Below are 22,580 nucleotides of genomic sequence, written 5' to 3'. Positions count from 1 at the left end.
GCAAGCTAAACCTATCACTTGTATGCCAGTTGCCTACAATTCCCTTATATTGCTTCGATGTGTAAACAAAACAAGCGGACATAATAGGTAAAAGTGCCACGAAGATGGGATATATCAGTCTACATTGTGTCATATTCTTAGTCACTACAAGACCAAACAAAGATGTTACAAAGAAGCACAAAAAAAAAGAAGGACAAATATCATTAGCCAAAATGAAAGACAAGAATACATTTTCCCCATGTATATCACATAAAATACTAACACAATGACGGAAGAATTTGAATTTTCCTCGGAATTCAGTATTATTGTGCTGTAGCTGTTTTCTAGAAGCAAACATGATCTTTGTCCTGTTGAATTTATTATTGATAGTTTTGCAAGCTCCTCTGGAAAATATAAGTCCGCATAATGTATTGGTCTGGACCAAAAAATAACGCTAGCACCAGTCCGCTTTTGCACAAATCAACATAGAATCAAGATTTAAATTAAATAAATACTTTTTGTGTGAAATGTATGAGTGGTATGTATATTACTAAGGAAATTATAAATTGCCATTTGCAACGGTCATACGAGACAGCTGTACAAGATACAATTGACAATTTCTTTAAAGTGATAAGCAATCCTAACTAACGCAATTGTTTATTCGTTTATCAATCAGTTGAGAATATAAGAGAAATGTATCTTCATGCGTGAACAAGATAACCGGTCATAATAGTAAAAGAATAATAGTCACAACAGTGTTATGATGAAAACAACATAATATCGTTACAACGTTTACTTGATTGACAGAATAAATCAAAATGACAGAGGGGATTAAATTTGATATTGTATATCAATTATTATTGCATTGGTTGCAATGAATTACATTGATTTCCCAGTTAAATAAAAACCGATAATTTCACATGTGAAATAACTCTCTGATGTCATACACCAATAGGCGTTGTCAAGACGTCGATAACGGCGGATCAACACAAATTATGAATGCGTAGAAAAAAGATATACTTTCATGATTTACATTAATTTCTTTAAAAACAGCCATTTGCCAATGTAATACAAATAATAACTAATTAAAGAATTCAAATATCGAAAAATATTCAACTCGTGACCGAACGACACTAATAATAAACTCATGCGCTACGCGCATTCGTGAATTATTGTGTTGTTCGGTCACTCGTTGAATATTTTTCTCTATTTGAATTCTTCAATTAGTTATTCTATCATTCTTACCGCTTTATATTTAGCAAATTAAATAAAAAAAAATAAACGATAAACAATGACTACCAGCAAACAACGACAAACTTTGAGTAGCAGGCTCTTGACTTTGAAACACTCCGACAGACATCTATAGAATTCTGATTTTAAATGTTTAAAACGCTCTGCACTTCCAGTTACTATGGAATGGTGCACGTGATGTCATAGCACAAAATAAGAACAAAAAGAGAAAATCCGTTGGAAATTGTCTCATCGGATAGATACAAAGCACAAAACCCGATTTATATAAGGACAAACTGGACACAAAGTCCTTAAATGTGAGTACTTGCATGTTAAAAGGTAATAACAACTAATAACAAAGTTAGTGTAAATACACCAAAAGCAGTAAGAGAAAAACATGATTTCTTTTCAAGGCCTAAATACAAGTACATACTGTTAATATATAACATAATATGTAGGACCATACATTTTTATCCATGTTTGGCAAACACAAAGTCAATATTAATATCGATTAAATTATATTCAAAAATCTTACTTCCATGACCGGTGTTGAATCAATATCCTTTAAGAAATGAATAATTTCCAATGATCAATGAGTTTGTGTAGGTCGTATTAACGTTTGCGAGCTTTAAAATAACATTACCGGAAACATTGAGATGTGATATCCCAATGCTAATTGCTAATTTAAAAGTATTGTTCAAAATCAGAACCGTTGTGTCGATACGGACAATGTTCACATAAGCCGTCCGATTAAGTTAATTTTTTGCAGTATTTCCTCCAACCGTAGATGAAAAAAAGGATGAAAACACCATTAAATTGATAACCTGAAAAAAGTGTAAATGATGATAAGGATTTCCCGTTTATAATAAGTTACAGTTAAATCGTCATAATGAAATCTTTGTATCTATAAAAGAACTTGTTAAAACACTGTTTTCCTAAATTAAACAAGTCACTGAAGACATTGGCAAATCAAATGAGTTAGGAAATGTATACACCATTAAAAGAACTAAAGAACGTCATCATAAAAAGGAAGAGAAAAGATAGGGAACTACAAATCCTCTCTTTTGAAATAAATTTGGTTGTGGTTTCCCTATTTAAACATCTGAAATATTGAAATAAAGAAAATGACCAGCTGTTAACGTGTGCGACACACGTTTTTTTAAAAGGACTAATGTATACATGAGTGTTCTAAACATAATAACATAGAATTGACAGTCATATAGCATTCCTTATGAATTTCGAACAGCGGTATACTACTGTTGCCTCTATATACCTCTCAGATACTGTCGTCATCTGATTTATAACATTTTTATAATCAACAGATGACATTTGCGTTCAATTGTCGACTAGGACAAGTAATATGTTAACTTAATGTACGTTTCAGAACGATCCAATCTGAGTTTGTGTAATCAATGACCTGTTACAATTACTGCTCGTAAATTGTATGATACGCCATATTGTTATATAGTCCTGGACGGTGGTAATTACTTTTAGAAAAAGCATGATATACAAAGTTGTTATATAGTCCATGTTTTACAAAAAAATGTACCTAGTTCTTAACCGATATTGTCCTTTTTCAAGAACATGAACAGATGACTAAGGTAAGTAAGTATTGCAAATTTGACCAGGAAAATAACATTGATCTATAAAATAAGATATTGTGAAAATAATTCCGACAACAATTAAGGGTTACAATCGCAACAGAAACCGCGGAATTAAAATGTAGATAACAGGACGACACAACGATCAATTAAATCATCAATATTGCACCATAGATTTGTCTGACTACGGACATAAGTAAAGTGAACAAATCTTGTTACATCGAATGAAAATTATCTCAACATATTCACTTTGCCTTAAATAATTATTAATATTTATAACATACAATGGTATGACAATTAGTTCCAATATCGAATGTGACTTATCATCGAAATTTTTACTTGCATGTTAGAGATACCCGATGATTGAAATTAATGTAGATCATTTAAATTAATGTAAATCATTTAAATTAATGTAAATCATTTAAATTTAATTGTAGATCATGTAGATTAATGTAAATCAGTAGTTGGTATTGTTTGTGCTGTTTCATCATATAAGTTTCTATGTATTATTTTGTTATTACTGATAGTGTATGAGTGGCCGTTCATGTCATTGGCGGTATGAACAAACAGTATCATGGTTTTTTAACGCATTGGATTTTACTTTCCATGCATTGGTTTTCATTTGCAACGCATTGGTTTTTAATTCTTATGCGTTGGATTTTATTTGCAACGTTTAAAAACTAACACATCGATTCTTAATTCAAACGGTATGAAAAATCAACGCGTTGGTTTTCAATTCCGCATCGTAAGTTTTTCATTCCATATTGTAAGTTTTGCATTTTTGTCAACCAATCAAAACTTTTCTTACACAGAATTATCTAGTGTTGTCTTCGTTTATATTTTAGTCATGATGTTGTCAGTTTGAATTTGACTTTTGATTTTTGTAATGTTCCCATAATATCTTCGTTCTCTTCAAAACGTTGCATTAATAAATTAAGAAACAGTTTAGGAAAACCAAGTCATCAAATGCTAATTTGCTCGCTGAAGGATCCCTAAATAATATTGAATTTCAAATTGACATGCTGTTTGCAATTCTAAATACAATGGAAACATGTCGTTATAAATATAATTTTACAAGTCCCTTAGGATAATGAATTACTCAATTACCTGTAACAGGAAGTTGGTCATGAATTGAATGATGTGTAACAAATCATTATAGTCATTATGTCAGAGTTGAGGAAGAAAATTTAAAACCTTAATGAAGTTGACATAGCCGTATGAGAGTTAATTACATGAAACACCAGTACTGGTAAACTGGAAAACTCGTACTGTGAGCTTAAGTATATAACCTTATTGGGTAGGTGTAATTATTGAAATATTGTCACATAAGAATAATTTGTTTAAAACTCCGCGGAGGAAATCTTTTCTGATGAGTTTGTTATTGCATGGCAATCTTCAATTACCGGCTTTTTCGTGACCTAACGCACGAGTTAAGTCAGTTAGTTTCTCCATACATGTGCTCTTTGGAGATCTCCTAAGACAACATGATTATTAATTCTTCAGACTACAGTGTATCACACTGTATACATGTACCTTAAGTTAATCGGAAATTAGTATTCTTATTTCGCATTACTTCGTTGACTATTTATATATTTCGACATAAATTTCCCGTACGTCGTCTATATATGTTGGACATAAGATGTAAAGTATGAAAGTTGTGTTCAATCCAGAAGAAACATTTGATGAATCCGCACTTTTTAATTTCGAAAGTACGGTATCTTATCACAATGAAAGTATTTAAATATAAGAAAATTTCTGTTGTAAACGTCCTCATTGATATTGGAAAGAATACAGTTCATAAATTATTTTCAAATACATGCAGTATATATACTGTTGAAGGCACAGTATATGTAATCGGGCTGTATTTTATATTTTTCAATGATTTTATGAAATGGTAAATGCATTTAGTTCATTTGCATCTAGATATAGAAAAAAATGTTAGGTGTAGAATTTATACCTTCACAGAAAAAATCAATCATCAATGTCTTTTCAGTTATACTTGAGTTCAAAATATCTTTAAAAAAATCAAGAAATCAGTCAACAAATGTATAAAATTAAAACAGGAAAATAGTAATGTTTGTTCATTTCAATAAATAGATTGCGATTCCACGAACATATCCGCCCACATAGTTTTGTTAAAATATTACAGGTGGTTTTGGCAATCTGAGTCAATGGTAGTTAGTTATCAAAAGTACCAGGATTATAATTTAGTAGTTAACCAGTGTTAAAATTTTGCAAATACATAATGCATACAAAAGGACAAGATCAGCAAATTTACAGATCAGACTACCATTCTGCTATGTAAATATCTAAATCCGCGAACAAACTATCACTTGAGAGTTGAGTCACATACCCATTTTACATGAACTGGTCGACTCATATGAGGAAGTTTTTAAGTAAATGATCTGCAAGTACAAGGTGATAAATAGATGGATACATTTTGTATGTTTTACTTAATCAATTTAGATAAATAAAAATGGATTTTGAATCATGACGGTAAACCTATTTGTTCCTTTATTTTCGTGTTTTACTTTACACATTGACTTTCGGAAGAAGAAAACTAACGAATTTAGTGACTTCTTAATATTTTCGTTTATTATGCCTCTTTATTCGTATTATTCCTTCATTGACGTCATATTTGAATTCTTTGAATTATTAGAATAACATTAACAAGACTTAAACTTTGTAATCTTCTATGTTATTGTTGTGCTTAATATTTGCATAATTATGTAAAATAAAATACAATCAAATTGATTTAGATTTTTAGAAGTAAAAAGACTAATATATACTTCACTATTTCTCAAAACAAGCATTAATAGCATCATTTGCTATGCTTCATTTTCGGTTGGTAGGGTAATCATTTTTGTTTCGTTTTTGTTGTAGATGATACAAATTACACATTATAAAATAAAACATGTTATGTACCAAGCTTGGAAACATATTTACAGTAATGACAGCAGTACAATGATTTTACAATATATCCATTATGATTAACACGCAACCAAACAATAACTCTTTAAAGTCTGTCTATTATAAAATCATTTGAGAACAATTGCTTAAGGTATTAAGAAAATCAGCATTACACGAATCACGGCATGTTATATCATCAAAAATAACATGTCAATCAAATGGAAATACATTTCTGCTGTTCAGATGTACAGGGATCTTCCTCCATAAGAGATTAAAAAAAGTCTTACAAAAAAACATATGTGGGTCAATATCGGCCTGCAGCATTAGAAAGGCTTATTTGCCAATAGCCAAGGTTCATTTGTAAACATTCATCTCTAAAATTTCCTGTTGTTAAATTAAGAAGTTATTGTGAAAACTAAGGTTTGAATTTCCAAAATCAAAGATGATTTTAAAATATTTTTGTTGTCCCTTTCGGTCATATATTTCCGAAAACCTCGTTTTAACTGTTGTAGTTTGAGCAATTACGTTGAATGTAACATAGAAGCGCTTCGGACGCAATAAATGTAAAAGTCGTATTTTTGTTCACTTCATATTGCTTAGAAAATAAACACACACATAAACGTAAACATTTATGTTAGCTTTATTGTATCGAGTACCCAAATTGCACTTATTTATATATATATAAAAAAAGCAAACATTTCACATTTTTTTTTGGGGGGGGGACTTTAACAATTTGTTTGATTTGTAATTATGCACGTCTTTCAACATATTGTCGCCAGACGCACGTTTCGTCTACTAAAGACCCAACAGTGACGCTCGTAAAAAACTGTAAAAAATGCAAAAAAGTATAAAAGCCTTAGTATCAAAGGAAAGATATAGAGCAGTCCACTAAACGCCTCATAACAAATTTACTCATTGAGCAACACAATCTCAAGAACAATTATAGTAGTACAAAGATTCTAAACGAAAGGGAAAATAAACAATCAAAAGTCAAGAACAGACACCTCACCTTGGTCTAATGAGGAACCTTTGAGCAAGCAACAGTTCCCAAAACACTCAACAGAACAAAAAAAAAAAAAGACTGATCAGCTTGAACGCTACAAAAACAAAGGTAGAAAAGGGTGATCCATCAAGGTAATGATTCCCTGTTTGATAGTATTTGCCCATCAATAAGAGCTCCTCTGCTGATGAGAAATATCATCAATGCTGTCATTTTCTGAAAATATCTTGTTCTGAAAATAAAGAAGTCATTTGTAACACTAAGAATTGTCTCAATTTAGACATGTCTAACCTATATTTTGCTTACTGTTTGTTTCATTTTTAGTTTTTAAATTTAAAGTTTTTGATAAATTGCCTTTCAGACTGACTTGTTTCGTTTTTCTAAGAAGTTAGCCAGGTGTTGTGAACTTATTTATAGTTTATCATCGTTTTCAAGCTTTGAATATATACAGCTAGTCATTTTAGGGGGTCATTTCAGACAAAATATTGACTATTGCGTTCGACGATGTCATTAATAGGAAAAGGGAGATTCTGGTCTGGTCAAATGAAACATAAGATACACACATGCATTATATCGATATACAAATAAAGTTTTCTTTGTTTAATCATTCCAAACGATTAAAACGATTCGTCTGCTGTACTATTAAGAACCCTTGGTTCAAAGGCAATTTTGTAAGTAACATATTTACAAGGAAATGATAGGAAAGGCAAAAACACCCGATGAGCGCTATTCTCATCAATGTTGATTAACTCACTTGCGACGGCGAACTTACAACATGTATATTGAAGTGTTAATAAAAATGGTTTCAATGGTAAAATGCTTAAAATATACTAGAAGTTAGGAGACAATTCAAAGTCTTAAGTAGTTTACTAAAGTTAAAAAATGATAAAGTAAAATGTACCATACACATTACAATAAAGAGAAATTCTAACCGATGAACTCAAATCAAACACGATTCGATTCTTCGATAGGATATGCTCATCCAGCTATGCATGCATAAAAAATCATTCGAATCCACATTCAGTAAAAAGTTCATTATAGATGCAGAACGCAATCGGTTAATTGATTTATTACAGATTGGTGAGGAGGCATAAATGAATTCCTATAGCCGGAAATGGTGACGTTTTCTTCTACAGCACACTCCATATCGTACTCTTTGATATGTATGATGGCTCGTTTCGAGACTTAAACATTTTCACATATTTGGTTAAATTGTCGGGGTACGAGTTGTTTTCATTTTCCCAAAATTTAGCATACCGCGAAAATCCTTCTATGATGCGTATCCTGGTGGTAATTTTTTTTTTCACACAGTAAACTATTTGAAAATTAGCACTTTGTATTAACTTAATATACATTAAATAACTGATAACCTAATGTTCTTCTCTGTATGTGCAACTAGTCGTTTTTTCATATGATTTCCATCGGTATATAAAGGTTAAAATTGTTTTAGTTAAAGTCGGTAAATAATGATGATCCCCATGATCAATTATTTCATACTGAATAACGATGGCACACAATGCTTACTAGTATAAATAGGTCTTTATTTGAATATATTAGTCAACATCATCAGTCAGATTGATTTTGGAATGGGACCAAGATGATTAATATTATCAATCTTTCTGGGAAACTATTCAGATGGTAATTTCGACTTTCATTTGTACAATCTTCTATTCAAAATGTATCAATAAACACGATAAATTTACCACGGATGAATATGTTTAAAGGCAATTATTTATACAACGAAACTAATGTCAAGTAAACAAAATACAGTGTAAACGTAACAGACATTCAGTAAGATGTTAAATTTCACCTCAATCCATTATGCAAACTTTTTTTGATCCATTTACATAAATATATGCACACAATTATAGTGTACAATGGGTACAGAATGTCAGGTCTTATTCACATTATCAAGACAACATATTTACAGATAGCATATAAAATGAATCCAAAAACTCCGTTTCATGAGGGAACAGCAAATTTACAAAATAGTTTTAAAAAATCTTTATCGATACAAATGAAACAAAAACGAAAAAAAAATGAAATTCGGAAAGAAGCAAAAGAACCATGCATCATACAATACTAAAAAACCGGAATTGTATATTTGGTGCCTATGTTTGCCGTAGTTGGCACAACTTTTTGGAATTTTGAATCCTCAGTGCTCTTCAACTTTGTACTTTTTTGGCTTTATCATATTTCGATATGAGCGTCACTGATGAGTCTTATGTAGACGAAACGTTCGTCTGGCGTACTAAATTATAATCCTGGTACATTTGATAACTTTTTGTGAATTAACAGGATTTGGGAAGGAACACGTTTGTTATTGTCTCTAGTATCTTAATACAATCATATTTCGAAATATATATAGTAAATACAGTATATACAGTTTGGAGTGTTGAGAAGTAAGTTTTTGAAAGTACTGTTAGGTCAAAGTAAAACATATTATTAAGTAAAGATGTAGTATGGGACCAGTTGAAAACATTAGTAACAAATACGGAAATATTGTATGTATATTTCATCCTTTTAAGGTATTTGTAATGATTTTTATTTGCGTTAGATAACTTTTTTGAGCATCTTTTGTATAATTGTTGTCAGTCAAACCACGCTTTTTTTATTGCTGATACGCTGTGAATAGTTATAGAATATACGACTTGTTTATGGAATTTCTTTTTAAAGTTGATTTTTACATTTCTTTGCATATACAGAATCAAGTTGAACGTAAAATGTAATGAAAATATCTTATTACCCACACATCAGCAAAGCCTAGTCTTAAATTATATTTGCGACTAATTAATTCTCGTTAATACGTTACAATACAGTATACGTTATATAACTACAGAAGTCGTTCATTAGTTGTAAAATCAATGGTATGAGCTACGTCTAGGTAACCTTTCAACGACAGTTAGTTGTATCCTTGTCTTCAAAGAAGCAGCATTAGTTAGTTCCCTGGTGATATGTAAATGAAACAAAGTTGGATATATGTTTGATAGTATTTTAAAACGTAGAAATAGTTGATCTGTTTTACATGCTATAAATTACTTGATCAATTTATAATCTAGCTTCACTTGTTAAAACATAAGATGTAAATGAATGCATGCATTAAGAATGTTAAATACTAAAGGATATACTCGCATCATTATGTACTAGTGGAGTAATTCCGACAAAATGCATCAGTGTTACAGAATAAAGACAGTGAGGTATTGTACCAAAAAGACTATCTTGTGAAAGGAAACTATTAAAATAAAACAAAGATACTATATAATTTAAAAGACAAAATGGCAGAAGAAGTTCTAAAAATTGTTAGTGTGTTTATATTGTGGATTTTTGTCATTGCTGGACATTTTATATGTGTCTTTAAAAACTTTACCGTCTACAATGATGTTATTCTGAAAACGATGATAAAAATGTTCCTGGTCTCTCAATTAATTTGCAGTCTTTGGAATCTAACAGGATTTCTTATATCCACCATTGCAGGTAAACATTAAATGTACTCATTTCAAAATCAAAAGCGGAGTCTTTTAATATTGTACATGTACAAAAAGACTTCAATGATTCGATACCTTTAGATCATTTGTTTTTGATGTTCATACATTTCTGCAAAGGTAAACTATTATTAAAATTGCTAGATGTGTTGAAATTAAATATTATTATGGGTGATTTCGGAATGTTAAACGGGTGTGGTGTAACATGTATGGTGTAATGATGCTTGGTGAAAGGTGTAATGGTGTATGGTGTTTGTGAAAATTTACACCATCCAAAAACTAGTAACTTTCTGACGGTTAACTGCAAACATTAGAATCATAAAGCCAAATACATTATTAAAGTTACTAGACTGTAATGATATTACAAAATAATAACTTATTAAGAAAATCCTTTTAAATATCGATTTAAACAATCACAATCAAGACCAGATTTTTATCTCGTAACCATACGTAAACATAGTTCACATTAGCTTATCCAATATTTGTCATGTTTATTTTGTTTTCAAACTGTAGTATATACAGTATTCTCAACTTAACTAGTTGTCATATCGTTCCTGTTCTCTGATATGTCTATAATATCAGTTTATGCAGAAAATAAAATAGTACCCATGAGCAAAAAAGTAAAATCACAAAAATACTTCGAGGACATTTCATAACGGAAACGTCCCTAATCAAATGGCAAAATCCAAAGCTCAAACACATCAAACGAATGGATAACTACTGACAATTATTCCAGGCTCTATGTTGATACATATCTAACAGTTAAAAGGACGTAACATGAGTTTGTACAATTTCAACTCTCAGTAGAAAAAAATGACTATCATCATCGATTGTTGTAGAATTTTGCAAACGTTTACAAATGTTTCATCACCAAGAGTTTTGTTTTACAAGGGATCATCACAAAGAGTTTTGTTTTACAAGGGATCATCACAAAGAGTTTTGTTTTACAAAGCATCATCACAAAGAGTTTTGTTTTACAAGGGATCATCACAAAGAGTTTTGTTCTACAAGGGATCATCACAAATCATGGTTTTATCACTAGTTGTTTTGTATTGAATGCTTTAAGAAAACTTACATTTCCTTGTAACTGAGTGTAGTTTTCCAAAAGTAGTGAACGTCGTTAGGCCAGTGTTTCCATTTTGCTCATTTGTATGTTTAACACTTACACATGCATGCAAACACCCCAAACATTTAGTATACGCATGATAATTTAAACTGTTTAAATAATCATTTTAAATAAACATAATTTCTGTATCCTAATGTTTTGGCAGCTTTTATTTGTAATATAACAATTTTAAATAAATATTTCCTTGAGCTCCATTTGTTATCTGACGTTCCACTAGTGCTTCTTTAAATGAGAGTTTAGATCATTAAAATTTGAGAACATAATGACGTTTCAATTTATTCTGCTTCGATAATTTTTAGTATATGATCTGATTTCCAATCAAACTATGCATACGATACGTGATAACAGTACTATCATATAATTCGAGGTTTTTATCTAGTTAGTCTCATCTGCATTTTTCAATTGACTTAAACACGTTATATATTTGATCTTTAAAAAAATAATAGCATGCCTATCTTCAACAAACGGGTTTTGATTAGCTCCATAACTTTTAAATTGAAATTGTTTTTCTTTTTATAAAACCAAAAAAACATGTCCATAGTACACGAATGCCCACTCGCACTATCAATTTATAATTTCAATGGACCATAAAATTTGTGTCAAAACTCTACATTTACATAAAGATCATGTCATAAAGAACATGTGTACTTAGTTTAAAGTAGATTGAATACAACTTTATAAAAAAAAACCTATCTTGATCAAACATTTTAATCAAAACAATTAACCTATAACGGAACAGACGAACGAACTGACAAACGAACGGACGGATAATAGAACGAACGGATGCACAGACCCCAAAACATTATTCTCCTAAGTAGGGCATGAAAAACGATTCTACGTACTCAGTATACAAACTTGCCTAACTGCCTAAAAGGAAATAAAACACACATTATTACAAATAAGCCCAGAGCCTTATTTTCGATCTGTGCAACCTTAAAAGGATATGACAAATTTTCATTGAAAACTCATTCTCTGTAAGTGAAAAACAAAAATCTCATATGCATAAAACGCGATGCATTAATATTTTGGTGTATTTTTCAGCTTTTAAACGTGCTTTTTTGCAAGTATTTGCTGGAAAATCAGCGGCTTTAATTATCATATAAATAACAAATTAATTATTATGACCAACGACATTTACTTGATGACAAGTTCTGGGGTTGTGACAGCAACACACATAATGTGGATGGGTATACCGTGTATGTATACATCTACATGTATATTCTTTCAGATTTGAAACATAATTAATTGAATGTTTACAGATGCAAAGTATACATTTGAGTAAAACCTTGTTTTTGTGATACAAATATTAAACGTTACACTTTCTTTAGTACCCACAGTGAACAATATTTCTTGGCTTTATTGGCAATATATAAAAAAAAGATATTAACAGGAACCTAGGATCAACGAAAAAATATATCAATCTAACCAAAAGAAAAGAAAATAATTACAAGAAGCATACAAACACAATAAGAAGTGAACCAATAAGAAGTGTTTGCTTTGGGCTGTTCCGGTAATGTAGAATAGTCTTGTAGGATAAAACACCTTTCTAGCTTGAAACCATATAAAATATCGCTAAAGAGTTTCTAACAAAATAAATAAAATGTTTGACAGGATATAAATGAACATCCTGTTTAATTTGGTGTTGGCGGAGTCTGATGTTATTAATTGGACTTCCTGTTTCAGTAGACGATGATAAGAACACTTTTTTGTGGATGCGAACACAATCAATAGTATAATCTAATTGTATTTATCATATTTTTTTGTTGTTTTTGATGGGAATCAATATGTACTCTGGTGAAATTAAAAATAATCAAGAATTAAAAGTTGTTACTATAAGACAGAAGAGCATAAGTAAAGGAACAAACTAAGCTAAATACATTGATAGGTCATGGAGCTCATTTTCAAGATATTTGATTTTAAAATATGGCTGGAAAAATGTAACTCGGACTGTTATCTTATATTAGCAGTGATACTTTTGAGGTCTCAATTGTAACCAAAAGAAATAATTCCAGAATCTGCTTAAATTTTGATTAATGACCTTTATGGGCTACTTATATCTGAAAAGATAAATTGGTGTTGTGGGGCAACATATTTTACCTTGTATTGTAGGAGAAAAAAACAAGGAGTCTAAACATCTGACACAAATTCCCAAAACCTCACCTAAGTATGTCTTTAACTCAGTTATTATTGACCAAACAATAAAATTACTACCTTTGTGAGAGGGAATTAATTTTTCAATTGGATACATATCAATTGAATAAAAACAGTTGTGTTGGGTCTTGTAAAACCGAAATAAAATATCTCAATAAGAAAATCTTCAACAAGTTAAATATTCAGAGACAAAAGTATGGACAAATACTGACAAGACTATGGATTTTGTGTATTGTTTAAGGGCGTACATATTTTACTCGTAGTTGTTTAAATTCTTATCATTGATCTTTGGTGAAAAGTTGCTCTTGACAATCATACACCATCTCCTATTTTATATACTAGAATAAATAACAATAATAATGATTAAAAAGATAAGCAAAAGATACCAGACGGATATTCACATTCATGTTGCTGCTTCATTTATTTTCGTGGGTACCAATTTTCGTGCATTACAGAAAACTTGCATGTTCATTGATAATTAATTAAGCGGTTTTGCCGAAGTCTTCATGCCATCGATACCCTATAGAGAATTTTTAATTTGTTGAACCTTTAATTGTGTGGTTTATTTGTGTACACACGGAATCCATAAACAACATAAACACGAGTAATAATTAATCTACAGTAATTATAAAACAAACTAACTACGCTACATGGCTAAAGAAGTAAAAGTCCAACAGCAAACAAAATGTTACACAAAACATAGAAAATAAACACTTAGCAAAAAAAACCACACCGAACAAATGTGGGTGATCTCAAACGTAAAACTTGTGGCAAAACGTAAGGGCCTATATCACTATTTAAATATGAAGAAATTAAGGAATTAAGTCTGCCACCTTTTATAATTGCAAATCATTCTAGGTCAAATGGTGATGGCCGACTTACTTTTGAAGTAATAATATCAATTTTGTCTGAATGTCACATTTTGCGATATTTATAATGAAAGTGACTATTTGTTGATTTTTTTTTGTTAAGAATCGGACAAAACTACGAATAAACTATGCACAGTTGATTACACCAAGTTATGCAAAATTTGGTTATATCGAATATCATATAGTCCAGCTAGTGTATCGAATGAGTTCAATGATATAAAGTTAAGCAATCATCCTGAAAGTACTGTTGTTTCTGTAATTCAATCAATGCTATCCCGTAATTAAATGTTAAAGATATATATCCTATTACCTATACAGTAAAAGCTGTAATAAGATGATATCATATATAAATTTCCAAGTAAAATCGATAAGGATATTATTAACTTAAAGGTTAATCTATTACAAGAAGGATTACTTCAAATGTTTTATTGTTAAACACACAAGGGAACGATATGAATATCCAGAACCAAAAAGGTAGAATTACAAAAATACTGAACTCTAATTCAAAACGTAAAGTTCTTAATCCAATGACAAAATCAAAAGCTCAAATACATAAAACGAACGGACAAACGTTATTTAACAAATTCAGGTTTTTATTGTTGGTCTCAATTTAACACATGCATGTATAGGAAGATGTGGTATGAGTGCCAATGAGACAACTCTTCATCCAAATAACAATTTATGAAAGTAGACAATTATAGGTCAAGGCACGGCCTTCAACACGGAACCAAACAAAAGGGCCCCAACATAACAAGTGTAAAACCATTTAAACGGGAAAACCAACGGTCTAATCAATATAAAATATATATTTCGTCTGAAAAATTCTGACCAACACTGTTAGAGTTAGATTTTCTGCTGAAAATTGTTTGTCCCTGAATGCGATTTATACCTCGTTAAGGGAAGTATTGTTTTAATATCATATTTACTTATTAAAATGTATGCAGTATATTCCTGTTACATGTACTATAGTATTACAGCTACCTCTGCAATCCAAAGAACATAGACCTTTGACATGCTGGTATATGACATGTGCCTATATAAAAATTTGTGTAAATGATGTCATTTCAACATTATTCTGTATTGACGACATGGTATTTATTTAAACCTTATATTAACAAGGTTATTTAAACTGATCGGGCGGAGCATATGTTTTGATGTGCATAAGGACAGTCTATTTGAAGATGTGTGTGATAAGGCTGATTGGCGTTATAATACTAATGGAATTCTAATCACTAATCAGTTTCACCAGACGCATATACAAAAGAACTGATTGTATGATATAGAACAAATAACTGGACACTTCCTTATTGAGATTATTTAAAAACTCCTGTCTATACATGGACTAGTCTTAAATGAACGAACTTCTTAAACTCCGCCCAGTCAAGTGAAATAAATCTAGTAATATATGTATAAGAAGTTTCTGATCACATCGAAGACGTTACGATTTCTAGTTTTTGAGAGTGTGATCAGTTAAAAATAGTCTGTGCGTTCGTTAAATTTGTTAATTATACTGAAATGTATCATGCTTTCATTTACCCCGATGTTATATGAAATTACAATATAACCTTTAAAAATCAATTGCATTTAATTAAAATCAGCAAGTCTTATCATTAGAATGTAATTATGTTAAAACGAATGATAAAACGAACGCAGCAACTAGTTGTTTTAATCAAGTCAATTTCTCTTCATTAAACAAAGTTGTAGAATTTTCCTGGAAAGAAACCTACATAAGTCCTACTCATCTTTATAATAATGCTGACAATTAATAACTGAATTCTAAATAATTTAATATTTTAGTAACGCGTTGTTGGGTATGAATCTTAAATATGGGTACGAGCTTTTATGCAAATCATCAATTGAATAATCTAGCCTTTGTAGCTTACAAATAACAAAAAGAAGAATAAAATCCTCATATAGATACTAAATACCTGAGTTTAACAAAAATTTTCTTAGATAAGCCATCATTAAACACACAATGGTATACGTCTACGAAAAATATAAACGCATGCTTTTATCTATAATACAAAGTATTTATAACATTTAAGATAATTGTTATTCTTTTTCGTTAATAGGTGGATGGATCCTTGGAGATTTCATGTGCCAAACATTTGGTTTCCTGAATCTTATTCTTACCTCTGGTAATATATGGGTCATGGCTATAGTATCCATTGAAAGGTATTATTGTGTATGCATAAGCTGAATGAACAGTATATTAATCAAGAAAAATATATCCAAAAAAAAGCTAGGAGAGGAAACAACTTACATTTTGACTGGAAATGATATAACGTGTGCAACAAAAATAACCATCCAATATCGTGCTTCACATGCAACAATGTTTGAAATGTCAAATGGTAAAAGAAATCAATGAATTACTCAGTCATAATTGATTTAAGTAGATAGCTATACTAAAATAAGAATATGTATTCAAAGTTTTAAATAAAATCAATGAACGAAAACGAAAAGTGATCAAATACATCAACAAAGAATAGAAAAAAAAACATACAATAGTCTAAGCCGAAATTAAAAGCTAATCTTCTTTTCACATGTACCACAGAAATCTGTCATATTGTGTTAATAAAGTCATCGATTAAAAATGTGGATGATTGAAGTACTACAACTGTGATAAGCGACAGCCTATTATTGTGGATAGAAATTTGAATATAGATATGCTTCTGATATACTCGCAATTAATTCATCTGTTGAAATACTTAATGTGAAACAAATATTTCCAGATACCACAGATTCCTTGCTGTACTTGACCACCCATCAACATTTTCTCCAAGAAACGTTAATATAATTGTATGTGGCATTTACATTTTGGTCGTACTGTTGTCCTCCGGACCACTCTATGGACTTGGTGAATATTCTTATTTCAGAGGTAAGCAGTAAAGGTAGACTGCTACTGTATATAATTATAAGGTAGAGCTAATTTAATTTTCTTTAAAGGTGTTTTATTCGTAGAGAATTAATAAAGATTTGTATAACAACATTTGACTCCATGTTGTATAATGTTGTGGTATTATAATCGATAAAACAAATAAAAACATGCTTTAATTACACATACAAAATCATAATAAATGAATTTCCGCTAAAAGAACGCATATATTTTAAACATATCTTTTTGTATCAGTTTCGCTGTAATATTGTATAACTGCATCACTCGAATATCAGACAAACCATTAACCCAGGTTAGGTATGTTATCGGGACTGAAGTGATACTGATTTGTAAATTATATATTGTAATTTTTTCTTATTAAGTTTTTGTTCATGCCTATTATCATTCATTAACGTTCTAGGCTATGTTCAGAATAAAAGTGAATACTAAGTAAATAATGTTGAGCGCAGAAAATTAAGACAGTCGTTAGTTACCAATGTCCAAAGATTGATCATTGATGCGACAAATATAAAAACCGGTGTAAAGATTAAGAAATCAAGATAATAACCAAACTCTGACCATAAAGGGCTTTCCCTAAAAGGGTTAAAATTAAACAAAATTAGACCAAATTCAATGACGATAGTTACAAAAAGATGAAATAATTCACAAACGTGTTTTAAAGGTGGTTGCAACAACATAGTTTGACTCTTATCCGTCATTCCGCCATTCAGCAATGAACTGTTTTACGAACTTTTTTTTCGAGGCACCTATCCCTACTGGGCAGATTTGTTAGTGGGTCAATCTAATATGATGCATTACTGATCGAGATAATTTGACTATTAGTCCCGCTCCGCTGATATGTGTCAAAAATACTTTCATCCTCAAATTTTAACCCCATAATGATTTCCTGCTTTTCATTTGCAAGTGGGGCCACTGGTGTTCTCGTCGTGCCGAAACGTAGTTGCATATGATGTAGCAATACAACCTTATTCATTCAACAGCAGCAATTGCAGTTGGGAAGGACTTAATTACAACATTAAAATTTTTCGAGTTTAAAGATAATATCAAAGAACACCGTATCTAGAATTGATAAAGAAAAAAATAAATAGCCTTATTTATTGACAAGGGGTTTTCTTGTATTATTTTATTGCTCAATTGCTCTTACCGTTAAACATTTTTTTTTTTTTTTATTATAAAATTAAAATTGCAATATGGAATGTGTCAAAGAAACAACAACTCAACCAAAGAGCAGACAGCTTTTTTATCAGCTTACAACACGCTTAATAATACAACATACTTTACCTGAAACCTTTGTTATTTTGAATTGTATGGAATACTAAAAGGTTTTGCGTAATGTTTTAGTGTGAAAGTTGTTTAAAGAGAAGTTATGCTTGACTTTTTCGTACTGTTTGGTGTCAGTCCGATTCAGTCGTTACTAATGACGATTATATGAGACGTACAACAGAACATTATTTCTGCATTAATGCAGAACAAAGTAAACATAGAAATATACTTAGATTTATCCGTCCATTAATGGATAACCAGAAATTTATTGCAGAAACAAGATGATAATATACAAACTTGTTCAAAAACAGAACTAACATGATTAATGGTCTTTTATATCTAAATTAATACGTCGTATCTCATTTTACATAAAGAAACCGTACATTGAAAATAGTTAGTGTAACAAGCAGTTACTAGTGGGTAAAGCTCACAAAAATACAAGCAAAAGCATTTACAAACAAAACATAGAAAACATAAACAGAAATCAAATTAAACAATATTTTTGTTAAATTAAGTGCTTCTGGTTATGCTTAAGTTTATTATCATCACGCTCATACATAGAATACTTTGTTTGGAATGCAAGTAAAATGAGATATTAATATACGCTAATGAGACGTGGGCCCAGCAACACATAACGTCCTGACGTAAGCACAGTGTTTTCCACAAAAGACAGCCGTCTCTACAATATGACAATCTATAACTCGTCTCAAATCTAAAAAAAAGCATATAAAGCATATTAACAGACTATCAAATGATGATATTAAAACAACAATCCAATATTAATAAAATAATTAGGCTATGATAATCGACAACAGTTAACAAAACCTTTACGAAATAAAACACAGTAGGTTTTTTTTTGTTTAGTTTTTTAATTTTAAAATTCATATTTAATTATACGTTTCGAATCTCTAAATCAGAAATTATTTTAATGAATACTAAACTTATTCATCCTTACTGTCTACGTTACTATGTCACTATCTGGATCGAGTAATGAATAGGAAACTTACTAATATAACAAAAAAGGAAAGGACAAACATTTATACTAAAAATACAAGCAAGTATACTAATGAATATTTTTAACACTAAGAACAGGGAATCAATTATTAACACAGGAATTGTGGAAGTCAATCATATTGTAGTATTGGTAGATTGTTGAAATCACAGTGAATTCTGTGCTTAAAAACTTGTTGTTATTTTTATTTTTAGGCCATATTAATCTTACAGTGACAATTAACATGTATTCTAACAATCAAACAACAATTGAATCAAATCCTGACATGACATCATACTATCTTGCAACATTCCAAAAAGCTGTGATGCAAGGAAAAGAACATGATCCAAAGACATTAATATCAAATCATTTTCTCTCTGACATGGGAGTATCTGCCCGTGTAATAGTATCATCAGTCATAAGTATTATTGTTAGGGCATTTAACATTGAAAGCATTCAAGCATTTTGGACAAATTATAATGATGGATCTGTGAAACAATTGCTGCGTTCATTGTTATGGAAACCATACTTAGGTCATACGATAGGTGCCACAAGTATGGGAATTACCACGCATGCGGACGAAAATCAATATTATCTGTATGCCAATGTGTATCTTGAATCTCAAGGTGAGTAGGATTGAATACATAGTATGCTATTATGAATTCAGTTGCTTGATTTCATGGTATATTCGAATATTAATATATACCTTTATTGGAAACTACAGAATAAAACCTAGCAGGGTACTAACAAATTTTTCTACAATAAGATTGTGTGTCTTGCCCTCCATGTATATAGTTCGACCGGAGCATTTGGCAAAAGGCAAAAGCAAAACCCCATAAAAAGTTCCCTTTCTTAAAAAATTCAAGTTACATGAGACCATTATCACCTTCAAAAGAAGGTTATTGAAATCATTGAAAACATCACAAACATTTGATAGTAGAATCATTTAAGAATTATTTTAAATTTATCAGCAATTTCAAATCTTTTGATTTCAATAATAATCCACAAGTCTTCGCATCACACAGCGATGCAACCTTATTGGAAAAATAGCATGCAATTATATTAATTCAACATTGATCTCCTCAGTTTGTAACCTCATATAGTAAAACGTTTTTTTTTTAAACTTTATCTATTTCTCTCTTATTTCAGAAATTGGAATGTGTAGTGTTGATTTTACTTCATATAACAGTCATGCCATCATATGGTCTGGATACCAGTTAGTGATTTCAACATTTATTCCATACGTCATTATTTTTGTATGTTACGTGACAGTTTATGCGAAAAACCCACGTTCTGCAATGGTTCTTGATAAAAATGTAAACGAAGACGATATATTTGTCCTGAACTGGTTTAGTTCAGCATCTATCCTGTGTCTTGTAGTAACGTTCATTTACTATTTAGTGATTCTTATTAATGCAAATGGAATTTTTGTTTCATCCGATGCTTTATTTGCGATAAGTTTTATCTTTTATGGGAATGGATTATTTTGTTTAATAAGTCTATTCATTACGAACAGATGTCAGTGTCACAGAATACAGACAAAATGTCGACTATTTTGTTATTGTTCTGATGAGGGATCTGCATATGAATTATCAGATTTATCCCTCAGAAACGAAACAATGGAAATACTGTCACAGAGTTCTGCGAGGCATCCAAGCTATGTTTAGATTACCATATGATTACACCATAAACATCGAACTTAAAATTGTTCCTTATTTTCATATAACATTCTGCCTTCATATTCAAAGGAGGTCAATGTTTATACATAGCTGTTTCAAAGTGTTAATTTCGTAACATTTGATTAATAATAAATTAATAAGTTATTTTCGTCTTCAAGTCAATTGTCATACTTTCCCACTACGGTATATTCATTACTGTTCAGAAAAGTCGCTTGCAGTCAATAAACATATGTTTGGTTTATGTTCAGACTGTTGGGTAGAACGTTTTTTTATTTCTGGTATATATGATGGGTGTATTTACCTGCACACATACTGAATTCTCTGAAAAACTTCTGAATTTACCACAGTCGATAAGTCGATAAGTTTGATATTTGACTGAAAGACTGAACATGACTGAATATTTTTTTTCAAATAAAAGATTTTCAATATTCATTTACCAGTCTAAAAAGTCAGTAAAATTGTGATATTTACAGTTTACACATTGATGATCAGTCAAACATGTGAAGTACACAATAAAAATTGAAATTCGATTTTTATAACAATTATAAATAAAAAAATATTTACGTTCTGTAATATTTTCTTTATAATTTGCTTTTCTAGTAAATACGTGTGTTTACTTTCTACATGTGTACATGTATGTCTTTAAGGATGTATTCTTCTGACATTTCAGTCTCATTCAGTCTCATTGAAATGTCGTTCTGGAATTATTTCTAAAACATGTGATACAAGTAGAAAATAGCAAAGAATTTTATAATTATCATAATCAAACTTAACTCTGTGAAAGAATTGTGTATTTCCAATAAGAAGTTTTTGAGGAATGAAATTTTCAAATTTTATTACTAATCAGGTCAGTATTTTTTAGTGAAATTTTGAGAAAAATGGGTGAGGGTACAAAAAATGATTTTACCAGAAACATAAACATCCCATATAACTTTTTCTTTACAAATTTTTTAGATATGTATTTTTTTCAGTCATTTATAACAAGGAAGTTGAAATAATATACATTTTGTTCTTTAAACAGAGAAAAATCACAAATTTACAAAATTAACAACATGGTACATCTGATACAAAAAAGCATCAAAATATGATGAAACTTTCTTATATTAACACCTACTTATTGTTTTTTAGTTGAATTTATTCAGATTGGCCTTCTCCATCTTTATTGAGAGTATGAAAAAAAGTTTAATTGTGGAACTATGATATTTTTCATGATAATAGCCCCAAAATGGGTAAAAATTGACGAAAAATGGAAATTCATCAAAATTGGGTACTTTCAGAGGACCGTAGCAAAAAACGAAGCGCACCACCATATGATTTTTTCTTCACCAATATTTTTTTACAGTCATATAAACCCAAACATCAGGTTTAGAAAAAAAGTTTAATTCTAGAAATGTTTGGCTCCT

At 30.4% G+C, this 22,580-nt stretch overlaps 1 protein-coding gene across 1 annotated transcript; it reads left to right on the top strand.

Moving 5' to 3' along the window:
- The first annotated feature begins 9,621 nt into the window (after nt 1–9,621).
- On the top strand, nt 9,622–21,649 carry LOC143081639 (uncharacterized). Its single transcript, XM_076257408.1, has 5 exons — nt 9,622–10,194; nt 16,421–16,523; nt 17,081–17,226; nt 19,714–20,124; nt 20,648–21,649. Exons 1-5 carry the CDS (start codon nt 9,996–9,998, stop codon nt 21,163–21,165), a joined length of 1,377 nt encoding a protein of 458 aa, XP_076113523.1. The 5' UTR covers nt 9,622–9,995; the 3' UTR covers nt 21,166–21,649.
- Nucleotides 21,650–22,580: the final 931 nt, after the last annotated feature.

This window comes from Mytilus galloprovincialis, chromosome 7 (assembly GCF_965363235.1).
Source record: "Mytilus galloprovincialis chromosome 7, xbMytGall1.hap1.1, whole genome shotgun sequence".
Lineage (NCBI taxonomy): Eukaryota > Metazoa > Mollusca > Bivalvia > Mytilida > Mytilidae > Mytilus > Mytilus galloprovincialis.
The sequence above is the reverse complement of the archived record's forward strand: the minus strand, read 5'-3'. Positions and strand labels throughout refer to the sequence as shown.

Excerpts from the sequence above, each read along its gene's own strand:
- LOC143081639 (XM_076257408.1), top strand. The coding sequence starts at position 9,996 with ATGGCAGAAGAAGTTCTAAAAATTGTTAGTGTGTTTATATTGTGGATT. Across the intron at positions 16,524-17,080 it reads GCTATAGTATCCATTGAAAG|ATACCACAGATTCCTTGCTG; the intron begins GTATTATTGTGT and ends AAATATTTCCAG. Across the intron at positions 20,125-20,647 it reads TGTGTATCTTGAATCTCAAG|AAATTGGAATGTGTAGTGTT; the intron begins GTGAGTAGGATT and ends CTCTTATTTCAG.